The 17057-nt window shown below is 37.8% G+C and overlaps 1 protein-coding gene across 2 annotated transcripts in view; it reads right to left on the reverse strand.

The window, feature by feature from the left end:
• ACER3 (alkaline ceramidase 3) overlaps nucleotides 1-17057 on the reverse strand; it is a 208853-nt gene that overhangs the window by 96940 nt on the left and 94856 nt on the right. For both annotated transcript variants that reach the window (XM_001377978.4, XM_007490915.3), the window contains exon 2: nucleotides 13331-13441. In XM_001377978.4, the coding sequence (XP_001378015.1) occupies nucleotides 13331-13441 (111 nt within the window). The remainder of the gene's footprint in view (nucleotides 1-13330; nucleotides 13442-17057) is intronic.

Consider the following 17057-nt stretch of genomic DNA (forward strand, 5'->3'; position numbering starts at 1 on the left):
TCCAGTGAATGCTTAATAAATATCTGTAACTTGATTGTTCCTGAGGTTAGGTCTACCTTGTAGCCCCCAACAGTGAGAGTAGGTCTCAATAAAATAAGAGCCACCAGCTAGCTAGAGCCAGGCATGTATGATCTCACCCAAAACACTTGATAAGTTCTTGGCTGTTCCTGGCTGTCCTTGTTCCACCCATTGAAGCAAACATTTCCCTGAGAATCTGGACTAGATGGTTATGTATTAATTGTGATTTTATAGAAAACTCTGTTTAGAACCACTATATCCATTGTCTCTATCTTGTAAATCATTACTAACCACTGTCCCTGCAAAAGGCTTACCTTAATCCCTTAGCCTACGTCATTTTCCCTACAAAGTACATACCCCAAATCATTAAACTGTCATTGATCATCGAGAGGATTCTGCATGTCTCTCTGTCAACTCGACCCTCCTGTAATCCCAGAATCATTTTTCTCATCCCAGTTTAATGAGCCATGAGTAATTTGTAGCGCTGGGCTCTACACTACCTTATACTTCTGTGCATTTGTGTGGGTTATCTTATATGCCTGAAAAATACACTCAACAATTCTGTTTACTGAAAGCCTTCTCTTCCTTCAAAGTTCAATTTACTCATTTATTTTAAGTTTAATTTAATTTTTTATTTTTTTAAAACCCTTACCTTCCAATACTGTGTATTGGTTCCAAGGCAGAAGAGTGGTAAGGGATAGGCAATGGAGGTTAAGTGACTTGCCCAGGGTCACACAGCTAGGAAGTGTCTGAGGCCAGATTTGGACCTAAGACCTCCCATTTCTAGGTCTGACTCTCAATCCACTGAGCTACCCAGCTGCCCCCTCAAAGTTCAATTTAGATGTTACCACCACCATTACCTTTTTTGATTCCTCTAGCTAAAAGCTAGCTTTCCCAGCTTAAGTTTTCTTATTGTATTTGTTATTTCTGTCAGTTGGGTGACACAGCGCAAAATCCTGAACCTACCATTAACTAGTCATTTGGCCCCCCTAAGCCTGATTTGTCTCTAAGTTAGCTTTCATATGGACAGTTCTGTATTCTAAGATCTGTTTTAGCTCATTTACATTTTTAATGATATATCCTAGTGCTAACATTCTATAAACAAATAAAATATCAATTCTATAATTTTAAAAGTTAAATATATTTTAATCATTTCAATTTTTCTTTCCCTTCTAGAACTTGGGCAGTACATCAGCAATTGTATCCTAATGTGGTTAGGCTTATAGTACCTGCCCTTTGAAGCAATAGAAAGTACCACACTAAGGGTCTAAGGGGTAAGTGGTGGGATGGCGAAGACCAGAAAGAGAATTTTTATATTTTAGCAATCTGCTAAAACCCAGAGTGAGAAACGGCTTCCACACACATGAAATGAGGGAATGAAAATCAGGTGAAACAGAAAAAACAAAAACATTAAAAGTCATTAGGTTTATCAGGCCTGTGTCTTGAGGGAAATTGGTATATTTAGATGACAAGAAAATCTTTCAGGCTGTCCAGTAAACAGCAACTTCTTTATGAAAGTATACTACAAAAATAGTAATTGAGAAACTCCACTGAAGTCAGTTAAGTCAGCATGATTCATTTTAATAAGGGCAAATTTATTTATGCATTTTGTGATAAAAATGAAGTTATCATTTTAGGTTCAAATAAAATCTATCTTCAGAAGATTTTTAACATTTTAAAAAACACACTTGAGCAATCACACTTTACATTTAGACCCTTATGGTTTAAAAATGTTAACTGTAATACCCAGACTACTTCAAAGATTCAACAAGTATCACTTGGTAGTGCCTTAAACTGTATAATCTCCCAACTGGAAGAGACCTTAGAATAATGAATGTCAGAGTGGAAAAGGATTTTAGAACATAGAATGTGTGAAGATAGAATTAAATCTCCCTTTGTCTATTTTTAGTTAATCAAATCAAGAAAGTACCCCTACTTAGTAGCTAGCTAACCATTAGGTAAGAGAGCTCACAAGTCACTTACTAGTGACTAGTGACACTAGTGACTAGTGACCAAAAGCCACAAGCACTTCCTCCTTTCCCCCTTGGGCTATGCTAGGCAAATTGGGAGACTGCAATTGGTTCCTGCAAAGAGAGGGAGAGACAGGAAGTAACGTGGAAAAATAAAAGAGGTGAACATGGTCTGGCGTCTTTGCTTCCTTGGCTTTGGAGAGGCTGGTTCCTTGGAGTCATTCTGCACTGGTGAAACTTTGGCTGAAGATATGACGGGGACTTCTGGCTGAGGACTACTGGGAAATCCACGTGGTGATTGGGACTTGGGGAAGCCCCTGCTGGGGGCTGAGCTGAACTTCACTGGAGCAGCACTTAGGGCTGGTAGGCTAGAGCAGGCTTTGTCTCCTTCCTATATTTCCCATTTTCACTATCTCTACCTTGTTGTTGTAAATAAAAGCTGCTAACAGTCATTTTGACTTAGGGGCTAATATTTTATAAACCGCAACTACAATATTATTTTTTAATTGAGTAAAACCTAAATTTAAGTCTTACAAAAGGCAGATCTGGAAAGACCCTTTGAGAACTGGAAGAGAGCTTGGAATGTGGGATGTCAGCAGTGCTAAGGGCTGAGAAGCCATTTTACAGAGGAGCAAATGGAGACCTCAGATATTCTGAAACTGACTTATTCAAAGTGAAATAGAAAGTTAGTGGTACAACTGGGACTAGAACTCAAGTCTTTTGATTCTCCGATCTGGTGTCCTTTCTTTTTAAACCCTTACCTTCTGTCTTATTCTAAGACATAAGAGCATAAGTTAGGGCTAGGCAGTGGAGGTTAAGTGACTTGCCCAGGATTACACAGCTGGGAAATATCTGGGGCTAGATATGAACCCAGGTCCTCCAGATGCTAGGACTGAAGCTCTATCCATTGAGCTATCTTGCTGCCTGCCCTCCCTTTCCTTTTTTCAGTGTCCTTTCCAAGATAGTATGCAATGTCCTCTCTTCGTATAAACACAAAATCTCAGGTAGTCCATCCAAAGAATTCAAACCTAAAAAAGCCATAATTAAAAAAAAAAGTTTTTAGTAGGCCAAAAGATGGTAGAAGGCAGGATATAATTTCTGATTTTATAACTGAATTCAGAAAACAATGAAAGGAAAGATAAGGTATTCAATATTGTTTCTTCCTTAACAGAACAATTCTTTGGATATAATGAGGATCAGAAAGGGTAATTCAGCCCAGCTGTGTAATGAGTGTTTTTCTTTTTAAAATTCCCAAATCTTTATTTTTGGATTAAAAAGATGGCATCCCTTCTGAAGCCTGCCTTTATTATTATGCACTGTTTCATTTTATAAATGCACTTTCACATATGGCATCTCATCTGACTAATGAATACTATAGCCCCTAGTAAGGGGCTTCATACATTTTTGTTGAATAACATGGCATCATAGAAAAAGTCCTGACCCCTTAGGAGTCAGGAGCATTTTTTCAACTATAACAGATGTATGATCTTGGAAAATTGGTTTAATTTGTGGGGAATGTTTAGTTTTTACATCTAAAACATAATGGGATTGGCCTAGGTATTCTCTAAAGTCTTTCTCAACAACAGACTTCTATGAATCATTGATTCCAACAAAGGTAGAAAAGCAGAAACCAAATGTATACATTAAATACTAATTCTTTTAAAAATTCATCTTGATTTTTTACCAAGGGTAAAGCAAATTTTGGATAGCTAGGTGGCACAGTGGATAGAGTACCAGGCCTAGAGTCAGGAAGACTCATCTTCCTGAGTTCAAATCCTGCCTCAGACACTTACTAGCTATGTGACCCTGGCCAAGTCATTCCATTCAGTTTTGCCTTAGTTCCTTCATCATTAAAATGAGCTGCAGAAGGACATCATGGCAAAGCACTCCACTCACTTTGTCAAGGAAACCTCAAAGGGGTCATGAAGAGTCAGACATTACTGAAAAACATCTTCTCCAGCAGACTTGCTCCAAAAATAGCTTACCTACATTGCTTAAATAAAACCTTGTTTTCCAGGGTTTCTTTCCCAGAGTCCAGGTAAATCATGATTCAAAATAAGTTTACTTTTCTTTGAAGGTCTCAGTGAATCAGGTCACATGATAGGAGATTTTGTTCCTTAGGGACAACACACTCTTTCAGGTTTTAATTAAATTTTCCAAGATTGAAATGGAGGGACTTTAGAGGTTTTCTGGTCCCAGTACCCTTTTTAACATATGAATAAACTGAGACCTAGAAAAGGTAAGGGACTTGTATAAGGCCACACAGATAAAGCAGCAGTTATATTCAAACTCAGATCTTTACTCAGTGCTCTTCTCAATGTAAAATGCTGCCTCAATATTTCAAGACTAAAATGATTTTCCAAGACTAAATGCTCTTATCAAGTTCCAATCACATCACATGTAACCTATTTAAAGGAGCATTGTGTCTTGCTCTTTTTAATGATTAGTCAGTTTTCTGTTATGTCCCATAAACTCGTTGCTCTGCCTGTTACTATTTCTGTTTCTTCTATCCCATCCCTCCTCCATGACAGTGCTCACTCATTTCTTGTCTCCTGTATCTTCAAAGACTCAGTTCTCCTCACTAATCTGAAAAAACACACAACCTTCTCTTGACCTTGAGAGTCCTTCAAGCTACTACCCTGTTTCTTCCCCCAGAAAGAGTGATCTAAACTGACTGCTTCCAGTTCCTCCTCACCAGCTCATTCTTCAGCTCACAATCGGTAATGCTCCCACTGCTCTTCTGAAATAGTTCTCCCCAGTCACTTGAGATCTTATCACTAAATTAAATGGCCCTTTCCCCCCCATTTGCTTTCTCCTTCTGGAACCCCCACCTCTCCTCCCCTCCTAGCATCTTTGGGCTCTTACACCTCCTGATTTATCAATTCTGTTAATTTTGAAAGCTCTTCATCTTACACTCCTTGAACATAATATCCTAAGGCTCTGTTTCCATCAATCAAATTATCATTTCTATGATGATAATTTCCAATTTATTCAGAGATTTCTGTATGTCTTTACCACTTAGTGTCATGCATTTTTCTGAGGTCAAAACAAAGGTTTGTTTTTATGCCCAATTAATACTGCACATCTGTGTAGGTGATGAGGACTGTACCACCCATATCTAGGACATCCCACACATTATATCTCAATATTAACCTTCAAAACTTCCTTGGATTAATCCAAGAGGAGCAATAAACTAAAAATGAGAAACTGATCTTTTTTGGGTCAGGACTTCAAGACTGGACCTGGTTGCATACATATACTACACTACATACATATATAACAACATATGTATATGTACTAGTATATATTTATCTATGTTGTTGCTTCCCATTAAAATATAAACTCCTTGAAGACAAGAACTTTTTTTCTTGTTTCTGTATCTCTAGTACCTAGAAAGCACATTAAATGATTTAATAAATTCATAAAACCTTTCTCCATTTTCCAATCTCTTTGTAGAGCTTTGGGCCTACTTGTATCTGTCTCCTTTTAGAAGGCTATCTATAATAGGTGCATCTACTTTCTTTCATTTCACTTTCTTCTTAACTCTCTACAGTCTAGCATCTGACTTCATCATTTAACTGAATATGTCCTCTCTAAGGTTACACACAATTTCCAAATATAATGTCTTTTTCTTAATCTTTATCCTTCTTGACTTCTCTGGTATTTCTCATATATCTATTACCCTTTTCTCTTTACATTCTCTTTTACTGTAGGGTTAACAGATAAGGGAATCTAATCTGTGAACAGTGTATTTAGATCCCAGAATCCCAGCTCCAATCTAGCCCATAAACAAGATCTTACACATAATCATCCAGTGAGGGGGAACTACTACTTCCTCAAGACAGTCCATTTCATTGTGGGGAATCTGTCTTTGCCTCCTCTCTGCAACTTGGGAAGTTAAGTGAAAAAAAAAATCAAGGACTCAAGTACATGATGTTGGTAGTATAGCTTGACATCAGTTATTTGATAAAGACTTGGAAGTGACAATGGATTATAAGCTGAAGACAAGTTAAGGGCAGGACCTGGCAACTAATAAAGATGTCCATGACCTTGAGAAAACCAATATCCACAGAAATAAGAGCACCAACTATTCTTTGCTCTGGTGAGACATCATAAATTTTGTGTTTAGTTCTTGATGCCACATTTTAAGGAAGACATTGGAAAACAAGGGCAAAGAATAACCAGGATGATGAAGTGACATGAAGTTATGTCATAAGAAGGTCAGGGAACACTATGACCACAGAATCATAGATTTAGAGCTAAGGGGTCATGATCCTTCATTTTACAGATTAAGGGTCTAAGGCTGAGGGAAGTTAAATGACCAGAGTCATACAGTTAGTAAATGTCTCAAGTAGGATTTAAACTCAGGTCTTCTTGATTCCAAGTATAGTGCTCTATCCAAAGGACCACTCAATTGAAACTTAATCATTGTCTTCAACTATTTGAAAGGTTGCCATGAGAAAAAAGGATTAAAACTAGATCAGCTCTCCTCAATCCCAGGAGGAAGAATTAGAACCTAGGGGCCTAAATTATAGTTTTCCCCTCAACATAAGGAAAAAAATTTCTAACAATTAAAGCTATCTAAAAAGTGTTGCTTTGGGATATAGCATTGTATAAATTCCCTATAATCTCTCCTGTGTCTCCACGTTGTCAAGATCACATTATTGGTATTTAACTGGCAGTAATGCCTCCCACGTCCTTTTTTTTTTTTTTGCATGATGTAGCATCAGCAGTGATGGTGGTAAGGTGGGGAAAATTTGAAAATGGCTAACCAGCCATGGGCACATGGTTTTTATTTTGCATTCTCTTTATTCCTTGATTTCTAATGATCCTTAATAAACCTCATAAAATATAGTATTTTTATTATTAGAGATATAAATTTAATTTTTACAGCACACTTCCCAGTCTGACCTCTGGACATCTTCAAGGGAAGGTGAGATGATCTTTGATCAGAAATGTTATTGGAGAAATTTCTGCTACAGGTGGGGACAGGTGGGTGTTGGACTGAATCATCTTTGAGGTCCCTAACAGGTGAAATTCTCCATTTTACTTCTATGCTAGCACAGGGGGCACTGATGGAAAAAAATAATCCAATTCAATCTATCTGGAGATTTACTAGAAGTCTCTATTAATGTTCTCAACAATACTCTTGCTCAAAGCAATAGCAGAAGAACATTAGGTCTCACTTTAATTTCATTGATTAGATGAAATTAACAAGCACTTATTAAGTGTCTATTATGTTCCAGGCACTAAACTGCAGTGTAGACCACATGAAACAACAACCGCTGGTTACTTATGAAGCAAAACATGAATCATGTCAGAGAGAATAGATATTAGAGATTCTATGATTCTAAGATAACCATATGTGCAAGCTCTGCTCTAGAGAAAGGTAGACTAAGAAGGAAGGGGTTAGCAAGCCACATTTAGTCAGGAAAGCTTTTTTCTGAGGAGGTGATTTCTGAGTCAGACTTTGACATGTGGACAATAAGAGATAAAGAGAGAATACAGAGTAATGACAGAGAAGCCAGAATTTGCCATTTGGGGTATTTAATTTCATTTTGATTTTCCATTTCAGCAATCATTTAGATACCTCCTGTGGTCAGAGCTTTAGTGCTGGGAGAGGTGGATGGTTAGATAAGACAAAGCTTTTGCTTTCATTGAATTTAAAGTCTTAGAGGGGAATAAGACATAAACCCAGATGACTATAATACACGACATAAAAAGTATATCATAGAGGTAAAAACAAAGTGGCATATGAGGTCATAGTGAGCAGACTGTCACTGACTATAGACTCAAGAAAGGCTTCAAGGAGGAAGAACAACTAAGCTGGGCATTAAAAAATAAGAGAAACATGTAGTGGTTAGGAGGAGATTCAATAGCAGACTGGCATAGAGATTCTTAAAATGTTTAATTAATTTATATTTACATATTGCTTTAAGATTTACAAAGTGCATTGTGCATAACAAATAAAAGTAGCATTAACTGGGCCTAAAGAGAGTAAGCAATCTGCCTGGAGTCACAAAGTTATTAACTATCAGTGTGTCTCTTGATTTATTCTTTCTTTCACATCATGCTTTGTTTAATTGTATTATTAAATATATGCCAGCTACTTTCAAGATTATTTCGGCCTGTATCTTTCTACCAATGAGGTTGTGATCTGGCCAATACTCTGGCCAGTCAGAAATTAAATAAACATCATGGAGGACTGAAGAGAAAACTATGCATCTTCAGTGTTCATGTCAAATACATCCTCCATTCCCCTTTGGGCTTCACTCTTGGCTCTCCAGATTTCTTTCTTCACCACACCACTGAACATGTATCTCTTCTCTGCCTTTTTTTCTTTTCAGCTTCCCTCATAAATGTAAGCTCCTTGAAGACAGGAAATATTTGGCTTGCATTTGAACTCTCATCAAATAGCACAGTGTCTAGGCATGCAGTAAGTGCTTAATAAATATTTGCTGAGGGGTAGCTAGGTAGCACAGGCCTGGAGATTGGGAGAATTGGGAGTTTCTAGCACATCTTTGAGAACAACTTGGAGGGTTGGAGGGGAATGAAAAACTTTGGCTTCTTCCATGTCAGCTTTGGCCAGGTCTCCTCCCTGAGATTCTTCTCTTTAATCCAAGGAGGGCCTTCTAGCTCCAGAGGATGTTGCTCTTTCCATCAGTTTCCTAAATAGTATTCCTGGATCAGTTCGTAGTAGTGTCAGCATTAGGAGCCAAAGACAAATTAGTTGCAGATTTCACCATTTTTTCCCCAAGTACAAATTAGAATAGAGACTGAAAATACTGCGATTCTGTGATCAAGTGAGCTATCTCTAAGGTCTGTTGTAGCAAATATGATTTTCTAATTATTTCTCCTCGTATCCCCCTTAGGGTGCTGAATGAGTGAACTGTTTTTTTACTAATTCGGTGTCCAGTGGTCAAAACTAGATAATAAAGAAAATAAGTTAGGAAGAAAGCTTCACAAACTATTTCAGAAGGCCCTTGCCATCACGGCACATTGATTTTATGTTTCTTTCATTACTAACAGTAATTACTGTAATTTAAAAGGTTATTAGTCTTTTATGCTCTGTACTAAAGCTTCTTCAACATCTTCTCTGGACAGCAGGGCCTAGCACTTGCAGATCATTTCTGATTAGTCTTATATTAGTCTGATTCAGTCAAGACAGTGGCTCACTGCAGGTACTATCACATAGAAATCAATCAATTAAATCTCCATTTAAAGAATTTTCAAGGGTCTCATTATTCAGTAAATTACTTTGTCTTTGTTCTTATATCCCTTTCCTGCCTTCTTGCTTTGATTCTGAATTATGCAGAAGCACTGAACTTTTGCTATGTTTCTTTTGCTTTTTAGATTTGTTTCATCTATTTTACAGCTTAGTTTATATTTCTGGTTGTCAATTTCATTTATTCACTGAAAGGATGTTGGAACTGGAGTTAGAAATGATATTGATTTTACAGAATTTTAAAGCTGGAAGGGATCCTAGATCAAAGAAAATCATAACATGGAACAAAGTATGTTAGAAGTGGAAGGGGTGTTAGATGTCGTCTCATACAATCTCCTTATTTTCTCAGAGAATTGATCCAGGGAAAGGAAGTTCTACACATCCACATGGTGAGACAGCAGAGACTGGAGCCTGAATCTGTTGACTTTCAAGCAGCTTGGGGAAAATAAGAGGTTACTTATCCAAAACAAGTCTTCAAAATATTCAAAAGAAGACCATAACTATAAAGAACCACTTATATGACTTTAGGGCTGTTTATCCAAACTCTACTCAATAAATGCTTTGAACTTGATAGCTCAGAAAGAAGGCATTAAGATTAAGGAGGCCTGGGAAAGACTTTTTCTAGAAGAAACCTCAGCTGAGGTTTGAAGAACTCAGAGAAGCCAAGATGTAGAAGGTCATGGCAGTCCTGTAAATCTGTCAGTGAACTCTTGGAGTCAGGAGATGAAGTATCAGTCACTGAGGCCAGTGTCACAGGATTATATAGTATAGGGAGTAAAGTATAAAAAGACTGGAAAGGTGAGAAGCACCCAGGCTATAAAGGGCTTTGAAAGCTAAATAGGATTTTATATCTGATCCTGGAGTTAATAGTGAGACATTGGGATTTATTGAACAAAGCGAGGATATGGTCAGACCTGCATTTCTGGAAGACCAATCTGATAACTAAGTGGAGGATGGATTGATGAAGAGACTTAAACAAGACACCAACTAGCAAGCTATTGCAACATTCCAGATCTGAGATGATCACAGCCTGCTCCCGGCTGGTGGCAGGTCAGAAGAGAAAAGGGGTCATATTGGAGGAATGTTGCAAAGGTAGACACAATGGGATTTAACTAGTAATAGGATATGGGATGAAGTGGGGGTGGCAAGAGAACTTGAGGAGTAAAAGATGACATGCAGCTTGTAAATCTGGGTAACTGGGAGGATGGTGGTACTTTGGACATCAGAGGAAAGTTAGAAAGGAGGGAGAATTTGGGCAAAAAATAATAAATGTATGTTTTAACATATTGAGCTTAAGATGTCTATATGATATCCAATTCAAGATGTCTACAAGAGATTAGAGAATGGAAATCAGGAGAGAGGCTAGGAATAGACAAGAAAATCTGAGAATCATCTGCAGTTACTTGAAACCATGGGAGCTGATGGAAGCACTAAGTGAAATAGTATAGAGGGAAAAGAGAAGAGCATCCAGACTAGCACAGAGCTCTGGAAGGACCACCGCTTTAGCAGGCATGACATGAAGACCCATCAAAGGAGACGGTAAAGGGGTGGATGGAAAGGTAGGAGACTCAGGAGAGAATGGTGTCATGAAAACTTAGAGAGAAGAGTATCAAGAAGAGTATGACTCACAATGTTAATGGCTGCAGAGAGGTCAAGAGGATGATGAATATGAAAAGGCCATTACATTACATCTCTAATTAAGAGATCATTAGTAACTAAGGAGAGTAATTTCAGTTGAAGAATGAGATCAGAAGCCATGCTGCAAAAAGTTAAGAGAATGAGACATGGAGGTCATGGAGATACCTACTGTAGATGACCTCCTCAATGAGTTTTGCCAGCATAGGAAGAGAGATATTAAATGACAAATAGAAGGGACAGACAGATCAAATGAAAATTTCTTAAGGAAGGAGAGACATGATCATGTTTATAAGCAGTAGGGAGGCATCCAGGACACAGGGAGCAACTGGAGATTAGTGAGAGAGTAGGAATTATAGTAAGGGCAATCTTTGGGAGAAGATGGTATAGAATGGGATCACCTGGGCATGTGGAGGGGCTCCTTTTGGCAAAGAGAAAGGTCTCTTTGTAAAAGAGCAGTGAAGGATCAGATAGTAGAGAAAGAAACTGAATGTTGTGAGAAGGGGGAAAAGAGGGAGAAATCTCAGGGAATGACAGTGAGATATGAATCAAGGCTCTTAGTTAACAGTGTAGGAAGAAGGAGCTGTGGCTTAAGGAGGTAGGAAAATATCTGAAAGAGCTGTCCAGTAATGGAATGTGAGTGTCCTGGCTAAGGAACAGACTGGATCAATTCAAAAAGATTTATCACCAGAAGCCTGGCCACCAAACCTAGTCAGGAATTATTTCTAGTCTCAGCAACTCATGTGGGCTGTCGATAACAGTCAAAAGAAATTGCAATCCTTAAAATAAAAAATAAACAAGATCACAGAATCAGACAACATGAGGATGAAGCTTCAGAATATAATGTGCTAGATTTGGGAAGTACAAGAGATAGTTAACAATAATAGCTGGCATTCATACTGTACTTTAAAGTTTACAAACCACCTAATATACATTATCTCATTAGAGATAAACTAATTCAAGCTGCGAATATTACCAAATAATTTTCTCATGGTCACATAGCCAGTTAGTGGCAGAGCTGAGATTCCAACTTAATTCTTGACTACCAAATATCAAAGAGGTAAAATTTGGCTCAATATAAGGGAAAACATGCTAATAATAGGCTGCCTGAGGAGATAATTAGTTGACAGTAACTGGAAGTCTACAAATGAAGTTTAGATGGTTGCTTTGGGGGGGGGGGGATGTTGTAGATTGGAGTTCCTTTTTTGAATCAGATTGGATTACTGCAATAGTCTCCTCATTGTTTGCTCTGTCCATAGTCTCTCTTCCTCACCTTTACATTCTTCTGCTGCTGAAGTGGCATTCCTTAGCCACAGGTCTGACCATGTCTTTTTTCATATCAAAAAGCTACAGTGGTTCCCTTTGACATTTAGGATAAATTATCAACTCCCCCCGCCCCCCCCCTTGACATTTCCCCATCTGGCTCCAGAGTACCTTTCCAGGCTGATTATACACTTTTCCCCTTCATCCACTTCTTGCTTTTAGTCATCATTCCATTTTCCATCTCCAGGTCTTTACATGTCTGGAATTCATTCCCTCATCACCAAAACTCCCCCTTCAGAGGTCAGTTCATATGCTGTACCCCTCCCATCCCGAGACCTTCCTTTAGCCTTTGTCCTCACCCGCCTCATCCTGTATTTATGTGCCTACTTGTATTCATTTATATGTGCAGATGCTATTTTCTAAGGGTGATTTCAGTCATTGTACTTCCCAGCAGTCATCAGGTTTATGTTTGTTAACTGATGTCCTTGAGCCTCTTCCAGCTTAAAGAATATGATTATATGCTGAATCCAAAAGAAAGAGGAAGATTGAAAGTGACAATAGCTAGGAAAAAATGTCCTGTCCTGATCCAACTCCTTTTGAGATTTTTATCTCCTTGTTTATTTGAATGTATGCCACAGTTTCAGATCTGGAATGGTATTTGGTAGTGACTGAAGGCTTCTCAAGAGAGATTCTGTAAATCTGCATAAAGAAACTTATTCACATTCTTCTAAACTCATGTTGTGCTAGGTCAGGGATTGAAGGCCAGAAACATTTCATTTTGCTACTTTAGAAAGCACCTCAGAATACAGGTATCCATCTACTTAAAAAAAATGAACCTAAAAACCAACCATACCCAGAAATCCACATCAGAGTTTGCATTTAGACACATGAAAATGTGAGCCTTAATTTTTCTTAATAGCCTCCCAGTGCCAAAGTGTGACCATTCACTTAAAAACCCCAATAAAACCTTTACCTTCTGTCTTAGAATCAATACAGTGGTAAGGATTAGGCAATGGGGGTTAAGTGACTTCCCCAGGGTCTCCTCAGTAGGAAATGTCTGAGGCTGAATTTGAACCCAGGACCCTCCAGTCTCTGGGTCTGCATCTCAATACACTGAGCCACCTTGTAGCTCTAAACCATTTACTTTGACCAAAGAAAAAACAAGAGAGGGATTACTGAATCTTGCAGATGGTCATTTCATGGGAAGTTCCAGACATACCTGTAAGAGCCAAATAGGAAGCTATGTACCGCTTTTCCAGTCCATCTCTGACTGTCTGAATGGCACCATAGATTGGAGGTAAAATCATAATCAGGTTACTCAGTGTATTCCCTGTGGCAGAAAAACCAAAGAAGAGATTTAGAATTAACCAACTACATATTAAAGATACGGTGATCCCCTCACTAAGCGCCTTCTATTGTTCTAGAGGGAAAGGGATTTCATGGCCATCTCAGGGGTCCTCTCAGAAATGAAAGGGAACTCTGAGGCCATCTCACTCAGGCCTCCTTGAAGCAGGAATCCTTTTTGCAAAATTCCTGACCAATGGTCATTAACCGATCTGACCTCTGCTTGAAAAACATCCCCAAAGAGAAGAAGCCTGTCTGCTTCTCAGTTCTGGTTAGGTCACGTAACTTCAGAATTTTAGGGAACTCCTGGTCTAGAATTTCCCAGCACCACCGCAGCTCAACTGTCCCTCTGTGATTTTTGTCTTAGGGGGTTAAGGGGGCGTTCTGGGGTATAATAAGGGAGAGGTTATTACAGGGGGGTGAAGTGACTTGTCCACAGTCGCCCAGCCAGGATAGGAGAGATGCAGAATTTGAGCCCATGTTTCCCTGATTCCAGGCCATCCCTCTTATCTACGGCACTAAGCTGACTCAGTAGTATCTCTTCCTAACCACAGCATCACTGAACCCCAGAGGGCCTTCAAGGTGATCTGGCAAAACTCCCATCTGAAGCATGACTCCTCTTTACAACAGCCCTGACAAGTGGCTGTGTGCCTTAATACCTCATAAGGGAAGGGGACAGGAGGGGGGAAGAATTTATATAGCATTTAATATGTACCAGGCATTGTGATAAGTCCATTTACAAATACTATCTCATTTGATCTTCACAACTGACCTTCAACACCCTCCTTGTATAGTCAAGAGAACTGAGGCAATCAAAGATAAAGTGATTTGCTCAGGGTCATACAATGTGGACCTTTTGAATTCAGGTCTTTAAAATTCTAGGCTCCTTGTTCTATCTAACTACTTACTATTCCACTAACTGTCCCATAAGGTAGCCTATTCCATGGAGTTTGGAGACTATCACCTTTTCCCAAATTTAAAACGATTTTATACAGGAGTTTTAAAATACAACCTATTCATCAGATAGTAAACAATTGTATTTTATTTTTAAACTCTTGCCTTCTGTCTTAAAATCTATACTAAATATCAGTTCCAAGACCGAAGAGTGGTAAGGGTTAGGCAATGGGGATTAAGTGATTTACTTGCCTGGGGTCACATAGCTAAGAAATGTCTTAGGCAACATTTGAACCCAGGACTGGCTCTCCATCTACTGTGCTACCTAACTGCTGCATAAACTATAATTTTGAGGGCAAAAAAGATACTGATATTGTACAATAATGAAAGCTAAAAAATATTTTGCCAGCAATTTCTTAAACAGAGAAACTCAATAATATAACTACCAGTAGTAGGCTTTTCTTTTTTGATTGTTATTTAAATGAACTATAACAAAAAATTCTCTGACTCCCTTATCAATAATTTATTTTATTTTATTTTTTGTCTTTATTTTTTTTCCATTTGAATAAGTTTATTTAGTAAATTTAGAACATTATTCCTTGGTTACAATAATCACATTATTTCCCTCCCTCCCCTCCACCTACTCTTCCCGCAGCCAACGTGCAATTTCATTGGATATTTCTTGTGTTGCCTTATCAACAATTTAAAGAAATCTTTGTTGAAACAAAGCATTCCACCTGTGTCACTTGAGTAATAAAATATCTAAAGATAGTATATAATGGGAAGAGCAAAAGATTTCAATTTAGAGGATCTAGATTCAAATGTTGCATTTTAAGTGTTTTAATAAGGAGAAAAGGACCATTATAATTTGTTTTGTATATTTTTGAATCATTTTATTCATGACTGATTTGAACCTTTAAAATTCACTTCAAGTGTAAATTTAATAAACAGTTATTAAGAAGCACTTCACTGTGTCACATAAAGAGGGAGATGCAAAACTAAATAAGGTTCTAAGACTTAACTCTGCCCTTAGTGAACTTAACATTTGGTGGGAGAGAGAAGACAAGAATACAAATAACTAATGAAAATGGATTGTTAAAGTACACCAGAGAAGAACAGAATATTATGAAAGTTCCAAGGAAGGAAAGATAATTTCTGATTGGAGGAGAAGGCTCAGGAAGCAGTGTGATTCTAATAAGATAGTAAATTTCCAGTTACTAGAAGAGTGTTCAAGAAGAGGCTGGATGACCCTTTGGCAGAGAGGCTGTACATAGCAGGAGGATGTGGATTATCTTAGCCTGAGTGATTTTTGAGTCTATTGACAAGTCTAAGATTTGTAAAATGGTGCAACTCGGTGGGAAGAGTACTAGACTTGGTGGAAGAAGATATATATTCTACTTTGTGACTTTGGGTAAATAATTTCTGGGCCTTATTTTTTTCCCTACAAAATAATGGGTTTGGATCATATTTCTGATTGCCTTCTAGCTTTAACAATCTAACTCTAGGATTCTCATAGGCAGAAATGAGGGTGGAGAAGTATCCCAAGGTTAAGTTAGGGCAAATCACTTTCCTTTTCTGAGCTTCAGTTTCCTCATCTGTAAAATGAGGGTACTGCACTAGATGCCCTGTAAGATCTCTTTTAGTTTTAAATTCTATGAAAATTAGAAAAGCTGACATTGGAAAGGAGAAGCAAATCTCAAGAATCAAGGGGTATTTTTCACATATGCAATACTACAGAGAAAGATAAAGTAAACATGTTGTTCCACCCCTCATGGACAGGAAGGAAAAGCTAATAATAGAGAAGTCCTTGAAAAGGCAAAGGCATTTAATCTCTTTTTCACTTCTGCCTCTGCAGAAAGGATAAATATGAATGGCTTATGAGAATAAGTCCTGCTCACAAGGAGAGAATGAAAAGTCAAGGGGAAGGAAACTGAGATGAGTAGGGAGGGCCAAAAGAAAAGCTCCAACATATATCAGAACAGGACACAGTCTAGTGACCTACAACCAAGGGGAGAAATTTTACAGTCATTTTTTTGAGGGATCATCAAGGATAAGAGAAAGCCTTGAAGTCTGGGAAAAAAGACAGATGTTGGGCCTCTTTTTAAAAAATTGAACAAATAATAGATGTACTTTGGTGATTAAAATTATGCTGCTCACAAATCTAGTAAGAACTAAGATTTAAAGCTCTATCTTTGGACTCCATAGTCAGGTCTCTTTCACTATAGGTAACGAGCATTTACTATGTGTCTACCATGCGTATAGCTTGAGTTGGCTATACAAATATGAAAAATGGCATACTTCAAGAGTTTATAATTTAGTAGAGATAATTAGCTAAAAAATAAATCAGAATAAGATCAGAATTGTGGTAACAGCAAAATAGCCAAAAGTACTATAAGAGATTCAAGAAAAGAGAAAGAGATTATTCTCAGTTGAGATGGGATTATTTAAATATTCTATTTCCTCTTTTGTTAATCTAGGCAATTTATATTTTAGCAAATATTTACCCATTTCACCTAGATTGTCATATTCATTGCCATATAATTGAGCAAAATATCTCTTAACAATTGCCTTAATTTCCTCTTCATTGGAGGTGAGATCACTCTTTTCATTTTTGATACTGTTAATTTGATTCTGTTTCTTTTTTAAAAATTGGATTCACTAGTACTTTATTTCATTTGTTTATTTCCAGTTGAAAAAAGAAAAAAAAA

Source organism: Monodelphis domestica, chromosome 4 (assembly GCF_027887165.1).
Source record: "Monodelphis domestica isolate mMonDom1 chromosome 4, mMonDom1.pri, whole genome shotgun sequence".
Lineage (NCBI taxonomy): Eukaryota > Metazoa > Chordata > Mammalia > Didelphimorphia > Didelphidae > Monodelphis > Monodelphis domestica.